Genomic DNA, 26,515 nt, shown 5'->3' on the forward strand with positions numbered 1-26,515 from the left:
CCTCAGCTGAAACATGAAAACCAACGAAATCAACCTCTGGAACTGCAAATAAGCATTTCTCCACATTAAGTGTCAGATTATGTTGGCTGAGGGCAGCAAAAGTGTCCTTTAAACGTCGTTCATGAATCACTGCGTTTGGGGCATGGACAATGATATCATCAAGGTAGATGGCGATGCCAGGGACACTGGCCAGGATGGTGGACATGATTTTCTGGAAACAGCTAGGGGCCGAGTCCAAAAGGCATCCTAGTATAACGGAATACACCAACATGCGTAACAAAAGCAGTAAGATTTCTGCTGTCTGGGTGAAGGGGGACCTGGAGATAACCTTGGCGTAAGTCAAGTTTGGAAAAAATAGTCGAGCCGTGAAAGTGTGTGGTCAATTCCTCGATTGTCGGCAGAGGGTAGCGATCTGGGATTACTGCTTTATTTACAGCTCTTAAGTCCACACAAACTCTCAGGCCGCCAGATTTTTTTTTAGCCACCGTCAGATTGGACACCCATGGGGAGGCGTCGACAGGTTCGATGATGCCCTCTGCTTGCAGATTTTTGAGTTCTGCTGTAACGTCCTCACGCAAAGCTAGCGGAATGCGGCGAAGCGGCTGAATTACTGGTTTCACCGTGGGATCCAAGAGAGGTTGGTGAGTGAAAGCAGTTAAGCACCCAAGGCCTTCAAACAGCGTTGGCCATTCTAGTTGCCAGGGACAACTCACAGTTAGAATTTGAGCCCCCTTGTTGTCCAGCAGAGAAAAACCCAGACTCGAAAACAGGTCCAGTCCGAGGATATTGCTGCCATGGCGCGTAATGTGGAATGGAAAGTTGGACAAAGCCTTATTGCCATACAGGACATGCGCATGTATAAGACCGATAACGTTGATTGTGGAACTTCCATATCCGAACAAATTCAGTGAGGGCGGCTGGAGGGGCAAGTGTGGCAGAAAACGTTCATAAGTGGCCATATTGAGTAGCGAGACTTTAGCCCCTGTGTCCAGTAGCAGGGGAATACAGGAGTCTGCTATATTAACAGTGCATGTAGAAAATCCTGCTGAATTGGTGTTGATTGAATGGATAATAGCAGGGTTTGTAGCATAATCACGTAGGTTTCGTTGTGTAGGTGCTTGAACTGGAGCAGACCGACACCATTTTGCAAAATGGTTCAGCTTTTGACAGCGTCGGCATGTTTGTCCCCGTGCCGGACAGTTGAGGGCACGTGAGGAGTGTCTAGTGGAGCCACAATTTCCACATCGGCGCTGACCTTGAGGGCATGCATATTGTATGTCTGCACTCGAACATATATCTGCCTCTGCCCCGTGAACTTGTGTACATTCTTGTATCACACTTACATTCGAGTCGTGTGCCATGTTTAATTTAGCAGCGCACTGAGCAGCAGACTCGATTTGTGAGGCCAGATTTACAGCTTTCTCTAAAGTGAGATCATCATCTTCCAATAGCAGCCGCTCCCGAACGAGTGTATTATTTGTTTTTTCAATTAACTGATCTCGTATCATCTCCTCTGATAAAGCACCAAAACCGCACGGTTTTGCCAACCCCCTTAAGTCAGCGACATATTGAGCAATCGACTCACCAGCGCGCTGTCTGCGCTGTCGGAACTGCAGCCGTTTCAGCAGGAGACTCTGTTTTTTTTCAAAGTGTCGGTCCAACAGTGTGATCGCGGCAGCGTAATCATCCGCATCTCCGAGTGTGCGAAACACATGCTGTCCTTCGGCTCCGAGACAGTGGAGGAGTATGGCCATTTTCCGCTTCGTCGGGACAGCATCAAGACCCATTGCTAAAAGGTACGTTTCAAAGGACGTTTTCCATTGCTCCCATGGGACCGTAGGCTCGCCGGGATGCGGCAAAAAAGGGCTCGGGGGAGATAACGACAGCGTGGGGCAGTCATCTGCCATTCTCGTCGCCAATTGTTATGTCTGTAAATACGACTCGTACTGGAGTTTTCTTTAGTTATCTTTTATTGAGCTCTCGAACGTCTCACATCTCCCGAACAGTTCCAAAAAACCTTCATAACATCTTCGTCACTTCCTGTTCCCCCAACCCTTAAAGTAACCGTGCTCACTATATCTTATTAATGTAACAAACATATTATTTTAACTAAACATCAGATTATTAGACTCATTAACTATGCAACAGTGTGCATTCATGAAAACAATGTACTAAACATGGAAGCGTTTTTCACATACAGACGTCAACGTTGTCGAAACGATCCCCGTTCACATGGATTCACGGAAACAAATAAAAATGCTGAATTCTGCTGCCTGGCCAGTCGATGGCAATGTCGCTTTGTAAATAAAGTATGTGCCTATAGACTGAACATGTAATACGCATGCATGTTTTTGTAGTTTACACTGAGACGGCATCGCTTTCAAAAACTTGCAATAATCCTATGAAAGCATATAAAAATGCAGAATTGAATTATTAATCAAATTGCATCTAATTTTAATGTGAATCGTTCTGGATTTGCAAAAATCATTCTCGAATTGAAAACCTATGAATCTTGAATTGAATCGATTAGCTGTCTATCCCAAGAACCACAGACATAATAACCACGCAACCATCGGTTACAGTGTTGGATCGGACATGGCACTATACCCCTGAGGATCAATCCCTGTCATTCTTTTCTCTTGAAAAAGATGCTTCCAGAAGTCATAGATCTTAATACAAAGTTCTGTCATGAAACTCTAGATCCTTTACCCAATCATTCTCTTCAGGTTTCTGTTGCATCAGCAGCCAACTTAAGAATTACTGTAAGATAGGAAGATTCTGTACTATACATTTTTCCTATATGTTTTAATATAAAATCTGAAAAGATTGATCTCAGAGAGATAGAGAGATATTTAGTGGAAGTGCTGTCTCAAATCATTCCTGAATGAGATCAAATGAGCAGTTGGTTACACAGAATATGTAAGACACAGAGTAAACATTTTAGAAATGAACTAATACTTCCACAAGTCAAGCACAAGCTTGGTATTTCATGCAAGCATAGTTCAGGAACTGTACCCTCTTGTCTGTGCAACTGTCTTTTGGCTTTTCTTTGCTCTTCTTCCTCTTGTAGTTCATGGTCTCTCAGGGTCGCCTTGGCGCCTGACGTCCAAGCCATGTATGCCAACTGTTGGTAAAAAAGAAAATTACCAGTAGCTGTATTTGCTTCCGTATTGCCCCACTATACTGTTATGAGTTAATTATTTATTTGTTATTATTATCAAATAAAATATAATAAGTATAAATAATATATTTTTATATTAATATTAAATAATATATTTTCTGTTACATTGTTGATGATATGTAAAGACATCTGTGAGAAACAGGATCACACCCTCACTACAAAAAAACATCAGTTTGGTTTGGGATTTGCAGATTGTAATATGTTTGAAGGCTCGTTAGACATCGTACACAAATTCAAATGTTAGCATACAAATGAATACATGGATGATTGTACATTTTTCCCCCATTATGTTTGACATTAACAGATACTGAGTGTCCGTCCAGAGTGGTGGAAAGCAATAGAAGATACAAAGTTTTGAGTCTGTGGTGTGTCCAGTGAAACATTAACACATACACAAATGTTTTTCACTTTAAAATAATGGTCCAGATCACTAGTAGTTCCTGCATTGTGACTAGGCAACACTTGAGTAATTAGTGAAGCATTTTATGACTATAGTCAGAGTAAAAATGATGACTCATTACGTCTCAGTTAGTTAATAGTTATTAGGCTAATCTCATTAAGTAATTATTGATCACCTAATAAGGAACTATCTCCTAAATTCGATATTACTGATTAGTTAAGCTTGTTTCTATATTATTTAATAGTAGCTGAAGTGTTAATTGTCAGGCTGCAGGGTAGATGAAGTAGGAGGCAAACTCAAAGATGAAGAATTCCAAGGTTTTAATTCTCAATGATAACAGATAACACAAAAACAGGGAGCGTGTGCTCAGGACAGGAACCTAACATTAAACATTGACCGACAAGTGAAGACTGAAACACTCAGGGCTTAAATACAGGGGAGAACAGATCAGGGAAACAAGACACAGCTGACAAGACTAACGAGGAACCAGGTGATACAAATGAACTAATGAGGGTAACCATGGAAACCAAGGAGTGGCGGGAAAACAGAACAAAGGAAGACATGTGACCAGTGACAAAAACACTCAAACAGAACAGAACTGTGACATAACTCCCCCCTCCCGGTAGGCGCGTCCTCGCGCCGTAGACAGACCAACAAATAGGGTGGGAGGGTGGGCGCCCTGGAGGCTGACAAGGGCGTGGCTTGGCAGGACAGGGAGCCTCCAGGGCGGAGCTGGCAGTTCAGGTGACCAGGGCGAAGACAGCCTTTCAGGCGGCCATGGCGAAGACAACCCCTTGGGCGGCCATGGCGGTGCGAACCCTTCGGGTGGCCATGGCGGAGACGACCCCTCAGGTGGCCATGGCGGAGACGACCCCTCGGGTGGCCACGGCGGTAAAGACCCCTCGGGTGGCCACGGCGGAGAAAACCCCTCGGGTGGCCACGGCGGAGAAGACCCTTCAGGTGGCCATGGCGGAGACGACCCCTCGGGTGGCCACGGCGGTGAAGACGCCTCGGGTGGCCACGGCGGTGAAGACCCCTCGGGTGGCCACGGCGGAGAAGACCCCTCGGGTGGCCACGGCGGAGAAGACCCTTCAGGTGGCCATGGCGGAGAAGACCCTTCGGGTGGCCATGGTGGTGAAGACCCTTCAGGTGGCCATGGTGGTGAAGACCCTTCAGGTGGCCATGGTGGTGGAGACCCTTCAGGTGGCCATGGTGGTGGAGACCCTTCAGGTGGCCATGGTGGTGAAGACCCTTCAGGTGGCCATGGTGGTGAGGACCCCTCAGGTGGCCATGGCCCCTCGAGTGGCCAGGACGGAGCCCTATGGCCCCCCCCCAAAAAATACTTGGGAAAAGTCCCGGGTACCAGAGAGGGCTCGGTGCAGGGCAGCGACGAGGGCTCGGTGCTGGGCAGATCCAGCGACGAGGGCTCGGTGCTGGGCAGATCCAGCGACGAGGGCTCGGTGCTGGGCAGATCCAGCGACGAGGGCTCTGTGCTGGGCAGATCCAGCGACGAGGGCTCTGTGCTGGGCAGATCCAGCGGTGAAGGCTTTGTGCTGGGCTGGACCAGCGGTGAAGGCTTTGTGCTGGGCGGGACCAGCGGCGAAGAGGGCTCTGAGCTGGGCGGGACCAGCGGCGAAGAGGGCTCTGAGCTGGGCGGGACCAGCGGCGAAGAGGGCTCTGAGCTGGGCGGGACCAGCGGCGAAGAGGGCTCTGAGCTGGGCGGGACCAGCGGCGAAGAGGGCTCTGAGCTGGGCGGGACCAGCGGCGAAGAGGGCTCTGAGCTGGGCGGGACCAGCGGCGAAGAGGGCTCTGAGCTGGGCGGGACCAGCGGCGAAGAGGGCTCTGAGCTGGGCGGGACCAGCGGCGAAGAGGGCTCTGAGCTGGGCGGGACCAGCGGCGAAGAGGGCTCTGAGCTGGGCGGGACCAGCGGCGAAGAGGGCTCTGAGCTGGGCGGGACCAGCGGCGAAGAGGGCTCTGAGCTGGGCGGGACCAGCGGCGAAGAGGGCTCTGAGCTGGGCGGAACCAGCGGCGAAGAGGGCTCTGAGCTGGACAGGACCAGCGGCGAAGGAAGCTCTGAAAACAGGTCAATTAAGTCCTTCTCGTCCGGACTCTGGCTGAGGACAGGAACAGGAGATACTGGGCGGAAAGTCTCTGGCTCGGGGAGAACGATGCTCTCTGGCTCTGGCGGGCAGGCGACTGGCTCTGGCGGGCAGGCGACGGCTGGACGAAACTCTGGAGGAGCTGCCATCTTGGCAGATCGCACTGACATCAGCGGAGGATCTGCCAGGCTCGATAGCAGTTTGTGAAAAACCGATCTAGTGTCAGGCCTGATGTGAAGAGACCCAGACCTGGCAGACATGACGCTTGCTGTCCCAGACACGGCGGGCATGACACTCACAGTCTCAGGGGCGGCGGGCACGACGCATACTACTTTGGTCTCAGCAGATTTGGCGTGAAGTGCGGGCTCGGCTGGACTGGCGTGAAGTGCAGGCTCGATTGGACTGGCGTGATGTGCAGGTTCAGCTGGATCGGGATCGGCTGGTGTTACGGTGAGAGAGGACCCACAAACCCAAAGAGCTTTGTCCATAAATTTAATAAAGGGTAGGTGCAGGTACTCAGTCAGCAGAATCTGGGCGAGTGGATCTTCTAACCCGCACCAGAAACGCTGCTTTAAAAATTCCTCCTCCCAGTAAACATCCTGATGCAGATGCAGGTACACTTCAACAAACTCCTCCAATGAACTCCCATTCTGATTAAATAAAAAAGCCTCAAATTCGTCTTCCTCCATATTCCTTTTTGGTCGGTCAATCTGTCAGGCTGCAGGGTAGATGAAGTAGGAGGCAAACTCAAAGATGAAGAATTCCAAGGTTTTAATTCTCAATGATAACAGATAACACAAAAACAGGGAGCGTGTGCTCAGGACAGGAACCTAACATTAAACATTGACCGACAAGTGAAGACTGAAACACTCAGGGCTTAAATACAGGGGAGAACAGATCAGGGAAACAAGACACAGCTGACAAGACTAACGAGGAACCAGGTGATACAAATGAACTAATGAGGGTAACCATGGAAACCAAGGAGTGGCGGGAAAACAGAACAAAGGAAGACATGTGACCAGTGACAAAAACACTCAAACAGAACAGAACTGTGACATAAATGTAGTACTATTCATTAATTCTGCATGCCATCATAGTTATTTATTAAAGACGGACCATTATTCTAAAGTGTCATTAAAGAATGAAAGGGTCATCTGACACGCAAAACATGTTTTGGTGCCATGTATGAGAATCCCAAAAATGTAGTTACATTTATTCAATATATGAATTTATTTATCTCTATAAATTGTGTGTTACACTTTATTTTAAGGTGTCGTTGTTACAGTGTAATTCTATATTTAAGTACTGAGTAATATTAATTAGTTTGGTTGAGGGTTAGTTGCATGTAATTATGCATAATTTACTGTTATTACTACAGTATGTTAAGTACATGAAACAAAAATAAAAATAAAGTGTTAACAAATTGTGTTCCTTGTGAATAGTATTGTGTGAATGTATACTGTGACGACCAGGTTCTGTTTTTGTCATGTTTCTGTTTGTGTTTGGACTTTGTTTTATTTCATTCAGTCTTCTTGATTCTGCCGGTGCTATTTGTATTCAATTATCCCTAGCTTGCTTTATCATTAGTTCCCTTGTTTCAGGTGTGTTGTCTTGTTAGTTTGTATGGTCCCTTTGGTTGTTCACATTTGCCCCAGCTGTGTCTCGTTCCCTGATCCCCTCTGTGTATTTAAAGTAACCCTGTGTGCTCTTTTGTTCCTGGTCAGTTATTGTATGTAGGTTTCGTGTGCATGTACCTGTTTTCCGTTCTGAGTCAATTAAAGTCTACTGCTGCATTTAGATCCAACTACCGTCTCTGCTTCCATGCAGTTCATGACACATACTTTTGTTCTCTCTATACCTGAAAAGCAGTTTTCTTCTTAGGTAAAATGTTGTCCTGTGTCCTGTCCTTCACCTCCTCTTCCTCTTCCTCACTGTCAGTTTCAAACAGATCATAGCCACAGTCCCCATCTGAACATAAGCAGACACACACACACACACACACACACACACACACACACACACACACACACACACACACAAAAAGACACGTCAGGACGCTATTTACATTAAAGAGATCATATATTATTTTATGATGTTCATTCAATTTTATTCAGATTGGTGATGTTGTGATATGGTCTGGCAGATGAAATAAGCACCGGGGAGAAGACGATTTATAGTTCATACCAACATGTGGATTTCATCACAACTATATAATATTAAAATATCTGTTCAAAGTGGGCTACCTTTTCGCTTTGGGATATGTGAGGATTCAGGATGAACAGCAGAGGATGTCTCTTGCTCATGAGGAGCTTTCTTCTGTTTTGACTTGATTTTCTCCATTCTGTGGGACACGAATGAAACCGGCTTTACACGTATGTACAATATTAAAGCATTTCATTAATCGGTAAAAAAAAATAATAATAAAATGTCTCCATACTGTTTCTTCAGTGTCTCCACAGATTTGATCTCCATCTCCAATCTTGCTGCCACCTGTTTCTTCAATTTGGCTTCAAACAACTCTGCACCTCTTAAAATAAAGAAATATTAGAATAAACCTATAGGTTAAGTTCATATTATGTAAGACTTTTTAAAAATATATATATAAATACATTTTTGTGAGCATTTTCATACATGTTTTTACATTTCTATTGTTGTTAATACACGTGTTAATAATGTTTACGGGTTAGATGTTGTAAAGATGTCCTTGAATACCTTGAAGCAAGGATCTTCGAAGTCTGAAGGTCAGACACGACGTAGAGGAAGTAGTAGCTGAGGAAGACTCTCCTCTGAGCCAACAGCACAGTGAAACAGATCGCGTCCCAGACGATACCAGCTTCACCCTCCGGCAGTTCACACTGACTGTCAGGCTTAGCTATACAAACATGTGTTAATGATATAACACATTTAATTGATGTAATGCCTCTTTTAGAACAGATCTAATTCTAATCTCTGCTGCAGAATCACTTCTCTGGTCAAACATTAACTTATTGGATGAAACGTTAAATCTCCACCTGCAGGACAGTTGATGTAGATTCACCCTTCAGAAATTACTTTTTAATTCATAGGCTACTATGCTATACTGTATATACACAGCTACACACACACACACACACACACACACACACACACACACACACACACACACACACACACAATCAATAGCCATCATAACATATCATTATTGTGGGAGGGATGAGAGTCCTCGATGAGTTAACTTAAAATAAATGAGAAGCTGTATAGAGATTCATTACTGCTTGTTTGTGAAAGTTGTTAGAATTTAAGAATAGTAAGTAGTCTTTGGATATATATATATATATTTATTTTTTTTACATGGTGGAAAAAAACAACAATTAAAAGCACAAGCTTAATGACTCCGTGGAAGTTTACAAACAATTTTCAGACAATAATAGGACTCCAGTAACTAATGTTAGTTTTGGGAAAAAAAGCTAACACCAAACAAGTTAAAATGGCGCCTGTGTTTCTCATTAACAATCGTAAAATGCCAAAACATTGGTACAATTCTCTCATCCATCATGGTTACTGAATTTCTTACACATATGCAATGAATTACTGAAGATGAATCATTGAATTATTGAAAATATATGCACACCTGAGGTGATACACAACGTGAAGTGGAATTGCTATTACTCCTCAGGTGTGCCTTGATAAATGCAGTTGTCATTCACAAAACTGTGCAGGGTGTACAAATTAAATATGACATTTCCAGTGGTGTACTAATGATATGATACGTATATATAATGATATCATTTGACTAATGATATGATGACTACAAGGAGTCCTTTTCCATTGGGTTACTCACGTAAACTGTAGCCTTTGATGGTGCAGAACATGCTAAAAGCTTGAATGAGCCAACAGCCGTTCTTCTGTAGACTCTCCAGATAAGCACAAGAGCCAAGCTGATCACACACACAAACACAAGAAGTACTTATACTTCAGAGGAATTACGAGCTATTTTCAGTATACATGCTGTCTCTTGGTAATATTATTAGAAAACATTGGATTAGATTCCATCGTATGCAGATAATACTCCTGAAAAATATTTTAAGACCAGGTGAAATTTCTAAATTATCCAATTTTACAGTTAAATATTGGTTGACCAGTCATTTTCTTACATATATAAGAGTTGCACTTCATTTTACAGCATGTGTACTTACAGTGTTACTTGTATTTACCTAAGAAAGTACTGAGTAATATAAGGTAACTGCATGGGTTAAGGTTAGGTTTAGGGGTCCGTTCAGTGTTAGTATTTAGTTATAACCCAGTTATTGTAATTATTGTAATAAGTAAATAGTGTGAACATGGGAAACAGGACTGTAAAATAAAGTGCTACTGGCATTACTTGTTGGGCCAAAAACCTGTACACAGAAGTTTGTATATTTACTAGTATCTAGTGTATTGTATATTTAATACAATTTGCATTTAGAAGGATGTACTGTAACTTTATCCTCTACAGTTAAAGACCTGTGTGTTATAATAGACAGCAACTTGTCTTTTGAAAATCACATTTCATATGTTACAAAAACAGCCTTCTTCCACCCCAGAACCATCGCTAAGCATGATGCAGAAAAGCTAGTTCATGCTATCATGACCTCTAGACTAGATTACTGTAATCATTACTAGCTGGTTGTCCTTCATCCTCAACTAACAAGCTACAAGTTATCCAAAATGCAGCTGCTAGAGTTCTGTATCGATTATAAAGTATTGCCATTTACTTATAAGACCTTAAATTGTTTAGCTTCTGTGTATTTATTGCGCTATAATCCAATATGCTTTTTAAACTCACAAAACTCTTGGTGGTACCTAGGATAGCAAACTCTAATGTCATGAACAACAGCTGCTACACTCATTATTCTCCATTTGCCTTTCTGTTTCTTGGGTAGACTTTTTACATCCACTGTAGGGTTATTTGTTTGGGATTTAATAAAACCATATCTATTTATTGATATGATTTTATCTGATTCTGTACATGGCATTTAATAAACATATGAACTCAAAAACTACATCTCTGAACCCTTTGTGTTATCGTTGAGCTTATAGAGCTTATAGCCTGTAATTGGTAGAAATGATGTTATTCTCTGGGTGAAATTCCCAGAGTGGCATAGCATGGTTATATTTACTTGTTCGACCTCTCTTGGTCACAGTCTCATACCACAGGGCATGACGAAACGCTCAAGAGATGTGCTTACTGAGAGCATGTTCTTGAGGCTGATGACCACACAGGTGTACGCTATGAGACCGTCCCACAGTCTGAGCACATACTGCACCGGCTGCAGCAGTAACGTGCCTCCAAACAGCATGAAGTAGAAACAGGCCACCAGATAACCCAGACAAAAGATGTTAATTCTTGTGGTTCCAGTGATGAAGATGAGACATAACACCATCCAGAAAAAATAACTGAACACAAACAGCTTCAACATGTCCAGAAACGACCTGAAGGCACACACACACAAAAGCATTTTACATCTGACACAATGTATTTACATCAGCATTTATGCTAAAGGGATCAAATAAATGACACTCTGAACCTTATTACATTTTGCATTATCTGAAATCCTGATTCTTCTTCTTCTTTTTTTTTTTTTTTTTTTAAGTTATATGTTCAAATCAAATCAAAGTTTATTTATAGAGCACTTTTTAAAAACAGCAATTGTTTGCCAAAGTGCTGAACAAGCATAATCAGGGAGAAAAAATCTTCTTCTTTTTCTTTAGCGTTTGTCCCACATAGTAGCAGGGTCTGATTTTCTGAATCACTGGCACCATTTTATACGATCATCGGCTTGATCGGGGTGCAAACCGGTAAGCTTGAGATCGTTGTGCATCGTGTCGATCTACCGCTGCTTCGGCCGTCCCTTCGGTCGCTTTCCGCTGACTTCCAGCTGGAAGCCAATTTTGGCAAGCATTGTACTGTCAGTGCGCAGGACATGGCCGTACCACCGAAGCTGGGCTTCACGTAGCTTGTTAGATATTAGGGCAACACCATACCGTTACAGAATTGCAGAATACTGTTTGTTTCCATGATACAGAAACGGCGTTCTACATCTTTCGCCACAGGCCAAACACGCAGCGCCATAAAGAGCAACAGGACGAACGACAGTACAGTAGATCTTTGACTTGACACCAAGCGTGCCGCACAAGCTCTGAAAAGTGAAGCCAAAGCGTCTCGATCGCCCCCCGGTGACTGGTCCTAGTATAGGTCATAAGCCCCGCCTCCCCATGTTATTTAACGGCACGCGAGACCAACTAAACAATTAAATTACACTTCAAATATTTTTAGGAAATGACCACTAATAGAAAACCAATACACACCGGCAATGAAGGAAGTTGTTGACAGGAGTGTACTGGTTTAGGGTTTGAGGATCCAGGGTTCGGCTGATCTCCACATTCTCTCCTGCCAGGAGTCTCATGCAAGCCTGATTTTCATCCTCAAAGACCTGCCACTGCAGAGACGCTACCAACAACAGCAGGCAGTCATCTGATCGAAAAGAAATCAGAAAATGAGAGTGATACACGCATTTCTCTAGGAATATACTGTATGTTAATTCAATTCAATGCAGGGCTGCTAACTCTCACGCATTGAGCGTGAGACTCACGCAATTGACACTTTTCACACGCTCTCACGCTACACATCCATTTTCTCACGCACAGAAAAATTGCGGAGCAAAGAGGTACTTTTAATATTAAACTAATTCTCAGCTCTTAGATTCCGTCAATTTTATTACGAAATTCAGACAAAAATACGTTTGGCGCTTGTAAATGTGACGTGACAGATCGCTGAGCGCCTCAGTTCAAGTGCACGTGAACCGATCATCTGTTACTTTTTTATTTAAAGATGCAGTACAACTTACCGAAAGTATACATAATATCGACCACTCGTGGATTTTTCAACCACTGAAAGAGGTCAATATATAACAGCAGGAGAACAATTATGTCACATAACATTACATTTACCTCAGGAAAGCCATTTAATGACCATGTTAATTGAATAGAAAAAAATAGCTAGAGAGGAGATTTTGCTGAGCACTATATTACATATTTATTATATTTTTACTTATGCCATTAAACAATTGTTATTATAACAAAAACTGCATTATATTTAATTTGTTATTTTTAACCTTTAATAATACCAGCAGATTAAGCCTTCTATGTTTACAGCATTAGGTGAGATTATTTTTTTAAATAAAATTTAAAATAAACATGTATCCAAATGAGTCAATATTGAATCAAAATCGGAATCAAATCACAAGAATGGAATTGAAATCTTGAAATTTTTGTCAAGCAATAATAAAAACTGTATAGCCTACTACCAGTCATTGTACAATGTAAACATTGTAACATGTTGTCACTAAACTTCATAAAATTCTATTTAGTTATCAAATGTTTTTTGGTAACTAAATACCAAATCCCCCCCCCCCCCCCCCCAAAAAAAAAAAATCTCACTCCAAGCTAAACTCAAAAGTTGGCAGCCCTGATTCAATGTGGTGTGATGGAGTAAGTTACAAAGGATGAAGGTGGCGTTGGGACTCATGGCGTAGTCTGGTAGATACAGCCACTTTATCAGATTAGAGCTCAGAGCCGGAGATGAGTTCCTCCAGGGATAATCTAGCACAGAGTGGAAGTGTTTCATTAGGGCACATGCTTTATGGATTTTGTGCTTTATAAAAATGTACTTTTTGATTCTAAAATGATCCTGGCCCTATTTTTGTACTTCCTAAAGCACTACTCTTTTCTCAAACTCTTGATTTGACTCATTAGCTCATTAATAGAAGACAGAAACCCTATGGCCTGTGATGTTCACAGAGGACATTGTGGGTGATAATATCATCCAAGTGGCTTTTTTATTCATAATACCCCTTAGCCAAACGTTACATCTTCATCAGATTGGTAAATGGAAAGTGTCCTCTTCTCATGTGTCATTTTGTCCGTTTCTCACAGTTACACATTTAACACATCTGACACTTTTATCAGTAATGAAAATTAAAAATGAGGTAAAATGATGCAAGCAACTAGTTAATATTAGCTGACGTTTGAGTTAAATGAGCAAACCCAGCCTGCTGAGTTAAATCCATAACCCAACCTAATGGTTTTGTAGTGAAACAGCTGTTTATACTTTCACATTGTACATTTGTTTATCTGTTATTTAACTCCCTGAACATTCAAATTCTCTGCAACAGACCTGCAAATAAATGTATCCCTTTCTCACAAGTCAACTTTGCAGTAGTAAATGTTGAGTAACTGACCGATGCAGAGCGCTGGAGGTAGGCCAATGCACAGCAGGTACTGCAGTACCATGAAACTTGCGATGAAGCAGCAGTATTTGGGCCACACTTCTCCTATGGCCTTCCTACGACGACGTGCCAGAACAGCCATTAGAGCGAAAGAGTGCAGAAGCGCACAGGCATCCATCCGTTGGCCAATGACATTCACTGCTACCACAATACACACCTGATACATAAAATAATGTGGAAAAATGTAGTACAATTTTTTAGAAGCAAAAAACAGAAGCTGGAACATAAAATACTGAATAATTATTTTGCTCTAAAAATTTAAGGCAAAATAGATATTGAATCTGTAAAGTTTCTTTCAACTTTTATAACCTTTCTGAATCTCTTCTAAATAAATGCTAAAGGTTTCAAAGGTTTAGGGTACGTTTACACGACAATGGTATACTAAAAACGACAACATTGTCAAAACAATCCCCATTCAAGCAGATCCACGGAAACTATTAAAAATGCTGTATTTTGCTGCCAGGCCAGTAGTTGGCAATATTAGTTTGTAAAGAAACATGACGTGCCTATAGACTGAACACATAACAGGCAAGCGCACATTGTCATCCTTTTCACAAATTCGCGTTTTAGTAGTTGGAATACGGAAACAATATCATTTTAAAAACCCACTTTCAAAACCCCTTTTCAGGACCCCAAAATGCCGTTGTCGTGTAAATGAATGACCAAAACGTTTAAAAAGTTTAAATTTTTTTAGTTGTGAGGGGTATCTTGTAAACACCCCCTTAGTCCCAAAGTATAAAGGAGACATCCAAACATTTCTGATGTTTCTCTAAGCTGCTCGCTGTGCAACCACACTGATCAGGTTAATTAGTTTAATCAGGCGCTTTCTTCAAGTTCAGTTATTTGTATATTTTACCTCAGTTAATGCTAATTTTATTTCAAGTAACAAATTGTTATTGTAGTCAACTATCATAATCTAAATTGAATTTCAGCCTAAATTTGAGATTTGAGATCCAACTTAAAACACTCAAATTATGTCACATTTCACACTATGCTAGTTGAAAACGAAGTTAGTGTCACTATTTTTAGTTGGTTACCCTGACTTATAATTGTTTCAGTTGCAGTGCTGTTTGTAAAACATGAAACAGCAAAGAAGAGTCTGTAGTTTTACTGCAAATTAACCAAAAAACTAAATCATTAGGGGATGCATAAGATGGTAGACGTCAAAAGATAAAAAGGTTATGTTGTACTCAAACATAGCTAGTCATCTAATATATGCTATTAAAGTATTGTATACTAACTTTACGTACCTCCAAACCAAACTTGTAGAAGAAATAGTTAGCAAAATATCTGAGGCAGGGCAGAATGCCGTGGTCCAGATTATGATGTGTCACACCCTGGAATATGATTTGGCTGTATGTTGCTTTAAGGCCATATTGAAGACGGTGATGCAGCTGGTGGCGATGGACAGTCACATCAAACACAAGGAGGCCTAAAATTAACAGGTGATTCTATTGGAATCACCAAAAAAAAAAAAAAAAAAAAAAAACAACAACAAAAAAAAAACATTATTCTTAAGTCTGCATTTATTGACAATTTATTTAAAGTCAACATGAAGCTCCATTCATAACAGATTTGAATTCTGTAATGTGACATTTCTGGGAGAAACAGGATATGCTAGGATGTAATTCCCCTAGATCAGCAATATGAATCATTAAAAAAGGTTATGCTTTTTAATTTGGGGTTTTTGAAAAAAATGTATTCCAAAAAAAAGAATGTAATTCATTAATATTATTATAAAAAATGCGTAGCAGAATACCCAGAGACAGGGCAGGATGCGATCCTCACACTTCCTCAGTCCGCCGACCCACATCGCCGGATCCACTGGTGCCACATACAGAACTGAAGTCCTCAGTAGCTCTGCTCTGTTACCAGCAGTCCAACTCGCATTAGATGATGACAGGCCCTTTGGAAAGGTTGGACTATTAAGGAACTTCGACATAAACATTTGGACATTGAAAAGGACACAAAATGTATAGATCATATATTGTTTAACTTTTTATCTTTTGGTTATGGTAACAGTCACTGTATGTGTGCATGAGAAGTGATCTGTCTATCCCAAATAATGCCAAGCAAAAAGCCAGAAATGAATACCAGTAGTCAGGAATGAATACTGAACATATTAAATGCTTCAATCTAATGCACTTTAAGGGTAACACTAAGCTTCAACCTCTCTTCATTGACCAATTTTTAGCAAAATAAAAAAGTATTTACATTGACTTGTACCTGGACTTTTAAAGGACTCAAGGACACTTTTTTTATATATATAGTGCCTCAGTCCATATCACTCAAATATTAAATTGTTATATTATTATCATTTTATTATCATACATTTATAAGACAGAAACAAATTTATATTATAATACTGCATTGTAAAATGAAAAATAATATTTAATTCATATTATCCACCGCTTATCCTGGACTGGGTCACGGTGGCAGCAGTGTAAGTGAGGATGCCCATATGTCCTTTTCCCTGGCCACTTCATCCAGCTCATCCTGGAGGATCCCACAGCAATCCCTCCATTATGTTCTGGGTCTGCCTTGGGGTCTCTTCCCAGCTGGACATGCCTGGAACACCTCCACTGAGAGATTCTGAGCAGATCCCGAACCAGATCTGGCTCCTTTCCATGCGGAGGAGCAGTGGCTCTTCTCTGGGTCTCTCAAGGATGTCTGGGCTCCGCACTGTCTCTCAGGGTCAGAGAAACCCTGCAGTGGAAACTAATTTTTCTCATTCTTTCAGTCACTACCCAGAGCTTGAGACCATAGGTGAGGTTTGGAACATAAATCGAAAGCTTTGGCTTCAGGACTAGCTCTTTCTTCACCACGACAGTCCGGTACATGACCGCATTACTGCTGCCACCGCACCTATCCACCAGTCAATCTCATGCTCTGACTTAGCCTAACTCGTCTACTTGGGGAAGCAACACACACGTTGAAGTCGCCCTGCAGAACTATGGAGTCTCCAGGTGGAACCCCTCCCAGGACCTCCAAGAAGGCCTGAACTCCGAACTTGTGAGAGCGTCAAACAAACCTCACTGGCATGCACAAGTTTCTGTGGTAACAATGTGCATATGTATGTGTGTAAAGCCAAACTTAAACATGACCATTTCCATGTTTCGGTTCATCATGAAACTGTGGTAAAACAGATTAGACTATGGCGGGCTGCCACACTGTGTGTGAGTGTGTGAGTGTAAGAATTGCTGGTGCATTAGTAATATAACAGTAAATGATGTTTCCAAGTCAGCAGTTACATAAATCATACTTACAGCAGTGCAGTTTGAAGAATATTCAGATGGTTTGATACTTTTTAGCTGGTACATCATTTTACACACAACCATCACACAGGCCCAAACAGAAGACACGTTGAAGGCCAAAGGCCGCAGTCTCGGATATGGCAGAGCAAATGTCCAGAACACCAAAAACAAAAAGTTCATCAGCGATACCTGAAATACAAACAGCATGTAAGAGTGTAAGTAACAGTGTATAGGTGCTAGTTGAGCTTGACTGCATGTCCAACTAATCTAATGTAAGGTTTGTGTAGGATGTACACTGGTTTATGTCTTACCTCCTTCACGCAAACCCAGATGATGCCTGTGGAGACTAGTTTGAAGCTGTGGAGCTCCAGTATTCTCCAGCACACCTCCTGACCTCTCCAGAACAGCAGAACAGCACGCAGGATCAACTCATGCACCCTGTCCACCACCACCAGCCAGTGGTTCACTGCGTCCATTACAAAACATGCACACATTCTGCTTATTTCAATATATTGCATTACGTCATTTTTTTTCACGTGAAGGCGGCATAAAGCCCTGTGTCTAAGTCACTCTGGTGGGTTTTAGTTTGCATTTAGTGTGGTTTGCAGTTTCCGTGTTCTTCTACTATTTATTCTCCTGTGATCTCCAGTAAAGTTAAGTTTTTTTTTTTTTGTTTGTTTGTTTTAAATAAAGGCTATTTTGGTTTTACATAATTTTGGTCTGCTACACAAGAACTTCAATTAATTCAATTTGTTTTGCAAAACAATTTGTTTGAATGGACTGTTATACTCTCTACAAAGTTTTCCTCAATTTATTCCAGGAAATAAACTATTTTTGAGTGTCGTTGGAGAAAAAATATTTCCACTAAATAATGGCTTCCTCACACAGAACGTGTTGTATGGATTACTTGTGTGGTGCATTTTTAACCAAATTGTCCAGGTAGGAATTGTACATACCATCATCTTCTAATTCTATTTCATGATGTTTGTCCAAGGAGGAAGATGAAATATGTATTTGATCACCACCTTTTCCCCGGAGCTGCCCTTCCTTCAGCCTTTAAGGGAGAAAGACAGAGTCACGTATACCTCCCCGGTGAGATGTGTTGAGATTTTGAAACAATGCAGTTGAATTACATGCAGTTGCTGGCTTTATTGGGGAACAGCGCCATGTAGCGTTGTCTAATCCCATTTGCTTTTGTATTGTGGAAAAGTGCACATGGGTCAAAATGTTTTAAAACAACAATAAATTACGGACAGAACAGTGGAAAAAAAATTGCAACAACTTAGAACAAAGCATCTTATTCAACAACAAGGGTGAAGGGGGAGATACTAACATACAGCATTTCTGTGATCTGTAGTCAGTTTACATGTCACACTCAGGGCATGGACAAAAATAATACTGAAGTGCAATTCAACAGAAAATCAATGTACATTCAGATTCTTTATAATTTATTCAAGTAAAAAAAAAAAAGTACACCTGTCTCTCTTTTATTTTGTCACTTCCAGCTGTACTTCTATTTCTAAAAAAATCAAAAGCATCTACGGAAAGTCTTTTTCGTAATGGTCATAATTTAAGGGCTGCAACGTTCATTTGTTCCACAGCCGAAAACCAGTTGTGTTTTTCTGGACTGCAACCACTAATAAACATATTCAAAAAGTGTAAGAAGAATCAAAATCAGATGTGTGCGTTAGCACATCTCTTCATCTAGAAATTTTCCATTTACTATAACCATTGTGCCCTTGAGTAAGGCACTGAAGCTACACATTAAACCTGAATTTTGTTCTGCAAATGGCTTTAAAGGACCATCTGTTTCTGTGACTTCTCACTTGAAGCCCTGCAAACCTAAACCTCACTCACCATTTCATCAGTTTCTCAGTGTTTTTCCTTATCCTGCAGTAAATATAAAAGAAAAGAAAAAGAAAGTCAGTTTATTACAGGAGTTCTTATAATGCACAAAGGGTGAAGGTACTTTAGAGGCGGAAGATGCATGACTTCAGGATCAAGAAAACTCATAAATAAATGCACAAAATCACCTCAGCTGAAAGGATGCAATTATGATTAAGGCAAACAAATAATATATTAGAGCTGTCAATTTATTGTGATGATTTTGTTCAATTAATTATGGAAAATGTATTTAATGAAGTAAAAAAAAGAAAACTATTTAAAGTCGCTGCAAGAGGTCAAATACTCACATATCAAAAATCCCCATCAGTGTTTCCTTGAGATCTTCTTCTCTGAAATCATATCTCAAGATATTAATAGACATTAATGCAATGTTGCTTCTCAAGTAAATTAATCTTGTTTTAATTGGAAAATTATATAAAACTATTTATTAAGAACACATTTTTCAGAGAATGTTTGTTCAGTTCACTGCTGATGGAACTGATTAACATAGAAAAAAAAAGATCAAATTTAAAGAAAGTTTGAATGGAAGCTATGGAGTATGCAGAGTTTTTATTCTGATGGTATTGAGTTCTCTCACAATTATTTTATTGAATCCAAAAGACAAAGATGCAATGTGTGTCTGCGTATTTTGCCACACCTGTTTGTTCTGTTCTTTGTTGAAACTGTCTGAAGGTCGGTTACAGAGAGGAAGTCACAGTTGAAATAATGCAGCTGAAGAATGCAGGCCAGGAGGAAGAAGGCCGGCCGTAAGATTCGTGCAAATAGTTCAACGGTGTCAAACTGTTCTAACCCAACGTCTCGTAACCTGACAGAGTGAACACACGGATTCCATGTGTAAAAGCTGTCTCATAATCATATGTACATCAGAAAACTAGCATGTAAATCATTTTTGGTGGCATTTTTGCCCCAAAGCCCTGTTAATTTCATAAATGATTATAAGAAATGATTATCTTCGTGGCAGTACTTACCTTTCCTCTGTTATGCCTAAGATCTGTTGGAACAGGTTACAGACACTTTTAAACTGGTATATGTAGATCAGCATCAAAACTAGCATAGAGTATCCAACCACAACTGCCCAGAAATACTTCAGTTGACTCCTCCATACTTCATAATGCACCTGGACAAAACAGTTACATCAATATTCAAGATAAACAGAATTCACAACCCATTTTATTTAAGTAATGTGACATTTCCAAGTGAAATTAAAATCAATGAGAGAACAAAAAAGATATATGTAAGTCTAATGACTTTATTTTATGCATCTGGAAATGATTGGATGGTGAAAAGTGGGCATTTCATTACAGAAATGTTAAAATGGTCTAAACTCACCTCGTACAGAACCACACCGAAAAGGAATAGGCAGATGTAGAGAATTTTGTAGACTGCCACTTTGTCTGAGAAACTGACAAAGAAGAACATGAAGCAGCAGCAGAAGATCCAGTACTTCACCAAAATGCCTTTCACTAATCCTCCAAACACCGTCATCATTTGAGAGCTTTGACTGTTGTCACCTGTAATAGAAATATACACACATTTCCACAATATATTGATCATTTTGAGATGTTATATTTTCAAACATGAAAGACATAAGACTTAAAGTCATAGTAATCTACTGTCATTTATAGAAACAGCAGCATTTTCTATCCCTTGACATCAACTGAAATTGAAGTAATTGATAAAAATTATGATTTAAAAAAAACTGTAACTAAAGTCTAAGCTCCTGTTTACACCTGGAATTAAGGAGCATTTTCTTCAATCTGATCACAAGTGGAAGACACTAAATACAGGTGTAAATGGGGTCTAAAATGTTTTGAGCTTGTCCACTTCCAGGGTTCTACCGGATTGCTTTCATAGTTCAGTCAAGAGGTCGAATGCGTTCACAAAAGAACGCCTACTCTCCGCCTACTAACCTAATGCGTAAACATTGTGTGTAACAGCCCTCTATTAAATCAGGACAGAAGTGAACAAAAGTGGACAAAAAAAGCTAGCGTAAACAGCGTAACCTCGTCTACTTGTGATCCGATCTACCAAAATGCATCTTAAAGAGATGGTTCGGAGTAAAATCAACCTAGGGTCCTTTGCACCATGACCTCGAGCCAAACACCCCCCAGAAGCCTTTTTTCCCTTGGTTGAACATTATTAAAGTTAGAGCTTATTTAGAGATATCAGCCGGATGGTTTAGTGCAGGCGCTAATGGATCCAAGGCTGTATCTGGTAAATTTCCCCACTAATAATGCCCAGAATGACACCACACTTCTACAGTCGTACAAATAGGTTCTGTACTCATAAAACGAGGCATTGGAAAGTTTGTAAGTACATCAGGAGTTTATTTAAATAACACTTGCCTGGCGGCTCATGCTACCGCTAACCCGGACGTCAACGTCACTTCAGTGAGTTGGGAAAAGCTCGTAAAAGTCCTGGCAGAAAGCGATGCATAAGGATGTACCGAACCCAACTAACCATCCCTTTAATACCAGGTGTGAACAGGACCTAAGCTGGCTTGCTGGTCTTAGCTGATCTCCCTAAGCTGATTCGGGGGCACTTTTCAGTGAGGAAAACTAGCTTGGCTAAGCTATGAGAAGACCTTGAACGAGCTAAGCCTATCATAAACAACCGCGGCCACAACTCAGCCCTGAATGTCAGTGAAGACCACAACACTTTGACAGGCCCTAAGGACAGATCTCCTGTGAAGACCTAGTCGACTAGACAGCCCTTGGCACAGACCCTCAGCAAAGACAACGAGAACCAAACAAGTCCTCTGCACAGACCCTATGGCCAGCTTCTACAGTTCCCATTAAATATAGAAAATGGCATATCAATCTTCAAGCAGAAGGAGCTGGATGAAAAATTGTAATATATCAATCCACAATCTGACAGCCTGGATTACATCCCACTATGTTTGTTCCTTTGGCCAGGAGAGAGCTGGACCTCAACCCCACTGAGCCTTGTTTCTCACAAGGGTTTTCTTCTCCATTTCTGCCAACTACTCTTCAACTGCAATCAACTTTGTTTCATAACTGACCAATTTTGCAACATTGATATTGTTATCGAACTGAATTGAATCAACATTAAAGTGTCTTCTGTAGCTCTTCTTTACAGCAGTTTGCATCATTACGGTTTGTTCCCGTTTATTACTGTGAAGCTGCTTTGAAATAATCTGTATTGTATTAATCACTCCACTTTGTGCATTAAAATCATGTAATGCACACCTAGCCCATATACAGTATTAATTAGGGTCCCACTTTATATCAAGTGGCTATAGGTACTATGTACTTACATTGAAATTAATAATTTGATACAATGTACTTATTATGTACATACATGTTTTTACATTGTACTTATTTCTTTATGTAAGTACATAGTACTTAAAGCTACTTAATATAAAGCGGGACCATTTAGGTTTTAGCATCTGCATCCATACTGCCTTTGTTTTGTGGCCCTCAATCATCTTAACACATTTTACATGTATTTTGCAAAAACAGTTGCAGCCCAAATAATGTTTTATTTTTTTTAAATCACATATTTAGGTTATACTTATACATCTATAGTGACTTCAGCTAGCCCTTATCAGACAATGCAGAACAACCACATGCTGTATATCATACACAGATTCTGTAAAATAAAAAAAAGATAAAAAAGATATCCATACATGCTTGAACTTTGACTTCCATTAAATCATCCGTGCTCTGTAGCTCCTCTTTTTTTTCCTTCAGCCGTTGCCTAAGTAAAATCCAGAAACTAAACGTAAAAGAAACCTGCAAAGAAATCATTAGATTTTAAAACAGAAATGTGATGCAACACATATCTATAACACATCTTATAAAAATGTGTGCTGTCAATCGATTAAAAAAATATATATTTTTTGCAATTAATCAAGATTAATACAACCTAATATTAAAGTTTTAAGCTCCTTGTTAAGCTCTATCACAAAACATCATACCTTTGCAGCAAGATGCACACAGGGCACTGGATAACCATAGGCATCAAAGTCAATCAACACAACCTTCGGTAAAGCAGGGAAAATGTCAATATGCTTAAGATGGAGTTGGCTGATGAATGTAACCACGAGCAGCAATGTCCCGTAGACAGCAAGAAATGGAGCACTAAGCATAGCGAACCGCCGCCGATCCTTCAGCATCCAGATCGCACATGACCACACCAGTAATATTAATGTGAGCCATGAGTTATAGCTGATGCTCCATACCTGCACACATATACAGAAAAACAAGCATGTAACTTGACGGGCCTCCGCCCAGAAGAAGAGCAAGTGCCCTCAATTTCATGGAACAAGGCTTGACACGAGTGGGTGCCCAGCAAACACAGAACGTTGGCACAACGTAGCCAACCTTCTAACAACGTTTTAACAACATGGCCAAAAGGTTGCTATAACTACGTTGTGTAGTGTAGGTTGTTACAGCGTTGTCACAATGTTGACATTAAATCACCGTTCAGGGCCATTGCTTAAGGTTGTGCCAACGGTGTCTTGACAACCACTGGACTACATAATGTACTCGTCACTGCCCTGAAGCGGGAAAATCAGCATTAAATTACAACCACCTGTTGATGCTCATTGTGTTCTCATTCATCATCGAGCAAGGATACGTGAGTATTGCGTTTAGCCTACCTCAGCTATCAAACACAACCTACAACTTTAATTAATGTGATTAATGTAGCATCGCTCGCACTGTTTAGTTTTTCGTTTGACTTTTCTGCTATTTAGTCTCATTCGTTTCTTTGCTTCTCTGGATTTGTGGATGTTTCCCCGGTGACACCGGCTTTCGGCTACTGTCTGCCATACAGACCCGGATTTGTTCAAATGTTCTGATCAGCCTTTGCTTTTTATGTTTTATTTATTATACTTTAAATAAAATTGTATATTAGTTTATTTATTTTCTTTCTTTTTTTTCACAAATGTATGACTTGGAAGTGCAATTTGATTAAATGCAGTTTAAATAAAGTTGAATTAACGAAACCTTCTGTCATTTTTACTCTTCAAAGTGTAGGCTACACTTGCAGGTGTTGATATCCCCATTAAATAATAATATAGATAAACAATAACCGATAAAAAGTATATTATTATCTAACAAAATACACCATATAAACATATTGTCAGAACGTCGTCTCTCAGTTGCTGAATGTCGCGCAACAACGTTGCTACAGCCCTGTCACGTCTTACAATTCTACGTTGTTACAATGTTGCGAGCACGTAGACAGCGACGTTGTCATAGCAGAAATGCAACGTGCCAGAGACGTTGCCACAACGTAAATGTTTTTGCTGGGTGTGTCTTCCAATTTCGTTCAGTTGTAAGTCATTTATAAGTGGCTATAGTTAATGATGAACTAATCATTTACAAAACATTCATAAATGATTAGCAAGTGATATACTAACATTTTATGTATGTTTTGAAAATTCCGTTACAAGTCATTTACAAGTGATTAGTTAATGATTAAAGGGGGGGGGGGGGTGAAATGCTATTTCATGCATACTGAATTTTTTACACTGTTAAAGAGTTGGATTCCCATGCTAAACATGGACAAAGTTTCAAAAACTAAGTTGTACGTTTGAAGGAGTATTTCTGTTCCAAAAATACTCCTTCCGGTTTGTCACATGTTTCGGAAAGTTTTTTTTCGAGTATGGGTATGTGTGACGTCAGATGTAACGGAATTTATGGGTCCTAAGGGCACTTCTCCGGTAAGATCGCGGCCGCGCGCGCACTCGTAGACCAGAGCAAGAGAGTGAAAGCAGTTCGCCATCAAAGCGCCCTGCCCGGCTTTTGGGAAGTCAGTGTCACCAAAGAAGTGTGTTTTTGGTTGCCAGGGCAAGACAACCCTGCACAGATTCCCAAAGAACCCGGCGTTAAGGAACCTGTGGATGGAGTTTGTTTTCCTGAGCATAAACGGAGTTGTGTAAGACTGTTGTTCCCTGCATTTCGACGGTGATTGTTTTATAAACAAAGCCCAGATCGACAGATTTGCAGATCGTCTAATGCTTAAGGATGGAGCAGTCACAATGATAAAGGTTCGCGGTCGTGCGTTGGAACCGGACGGTGAGTAAAACTGTTGAAAAAATGTCTCTGTGTGTTGTTAGCTATCGGCGCGTTAGCACAGCTTTAGCTTCGCCCACACAGCCCGCCCCCAGCCGCTCGGTTTTTTTCCGGAAAGACTCAGTACAGTCAATCTTTCAATTAAAAATATAATAAAACAAAAGACTTTTTGGAGATATGAAGGATGCAATATTACTCTATAGGTACTCAAGATTAACAGGAGATTGAGTGAAAATGAGCATTTCACCCCCCTTTTAACTAATTATTTACGAAACATCACTATGGGTTCATAAATGATTAATAAGTGATATGTTCATTATTTTATGTATGTTTTGTAGATTCAGTTATAAGTCATTTACGTTTGATTAGCTAATGATTAACTAATAATTTACAAAACATGACTATGCGTTTCATAAATGTCTAAAAAATTGTTTCTTTTTTTGTATGTTTTGCTCACATCAGGAGCACAGTGGTTAGACTCCATGTGTTTCAGAGAAGACAGCTGTCTATACCCTCACCAGTCAGCACACTACAGTACACAGTGCACTACACTACACTACACATTACAGTACAGTACAGTACACTACACACTACACTACACTACACAGTGACTACTACTAGTGACTACTAGTGACTACTACTACACAGTGACTACAGTACACTACACTACACACTACAGAAAACAGCTGTCTATACCCTCACCAGTCAGCACTTACACTACACTACTACACACTACACTACACTACACTACACTCTACACTACACTACACACTACACTACACTACACACTACAGTGTTCAACACCTGTTATAGAGGATGTGTAAATGCATGAATAAATCATTTCCAACACTTTCTGCGTCCCCTAATCTAAAGTGTAAACTATTCATCACTTATAAATGTGTGACACATCATTCTTGAAGTGGTAATCTATGAATGATGTGGCACACATTTACAAGTGATGAATAGTTTACACTTTAGATTAAGGGATGCAGAAAGTGTTGTAAATGATTTATTCATGCGTTTACACATCATTGTGTTGAACACTGTTACTTACCTGTTACAAATGATCTGTACGTGTATACAAGGCATTTACAACACTTTCTGCTCCCTCTAATTGCTACATACATACAAAAAATAAACAAATTATTAAACATTTATGAAACGCATATTCATGTTTTGTAAATTCTTAGTTAATCATTAACTAATCATTTGTAAATGACTTATAACTGAATCGACAAAACATACACACAATAATGAACATAGCACTTATTAATCATTTATGAACGCATAGTGATGTTTCATAAATAATTAGTAAATCATTTACTA

At 40.4% G+C, this 26,515-nt stretch overlaps 1 protein-coding gene across 1 annotated transcript in view; it reads right to left on the reverse strand.

Moving 5' to 3' along the window:
• LOC308691863 (piezo-type mechanosensitive ion channel component 2) overlaps nucleotides 1-26,515 on the reverse strand; it is a 107,268-nt gene that overhangs the window by 42,909 nt on the left and 37,844 nt on the right. The window contains 22 exon segments of the mRNA XM_081367425.1: nucleotides 3,016-3,124; nucleotides 7,539-7,648; nucleotides 7,924-8,021; nucleotides 8,118-8,207; nucleotides 8,393-8,552; nucleotides 9,501-9,597; nucleotides 10,888-11,131; nucleotides 12,008-12,173; nucleotides 13,199-13,300; nucleotides 13,939-14,143; nucleotides 15,237-15,437; nucleotides 15,746-15,892; nucleotides 17,253-17,429; nucleotides 17,552-17,706; nucleotides 18,197-18,294; nucleotides 19,098-19,130; nucleotides 19,433-19,474; nucleotides 19,783-19,950; nucleotides 20,114-20,262; nucleotides 20,475-20,656; nucleotides 22,795-22,900; nucleotides 23,086-23,349. Of these exon segments, the coding sequence (XP_081223551.1) occupies nucleotides 3,016-3,124; nucleotides 7,539-7,648; nucleotides 7,924-8,021; nucleotides 8,118-8,207; nucleotides 8,393-8,552; nucleotides 9,501-9,597; nucleotides 10,888-11,131; nucleotides 12,008-12,173; nucleotides 13,199-13,300; nucleotides 13,939-14,143; nucleotides 15,237-15,437; nucleotides 15,746-15,892; nucleotides 17,253-17,429; nucleotides 17,552-17,706; nucleotides 18,197-18,294; nucleotides 19,098-19,130; nucleotides 19,433-19,474; nucleotides 19,783-19,950; nucleotides 20,114-20,262; nucleotides 20,475-20,656; nucleotides 22,795-22,900; nucleotides 23,086-23,349 (3,103 nt within the window).

This window comes from Scardinius erythrophthalmus (genome assembly GCF_964197995.2).
Source record: "Scardinius erythrophthalmus genome assembly, chromosome: 6".
Taxonomy (NCBI): Eukaryota; Metazoa; Chordata; class Actinopteri; order Cypriniformes; family Leuciscidae; genus Scardinius; species Scardinius erythrophthalmus.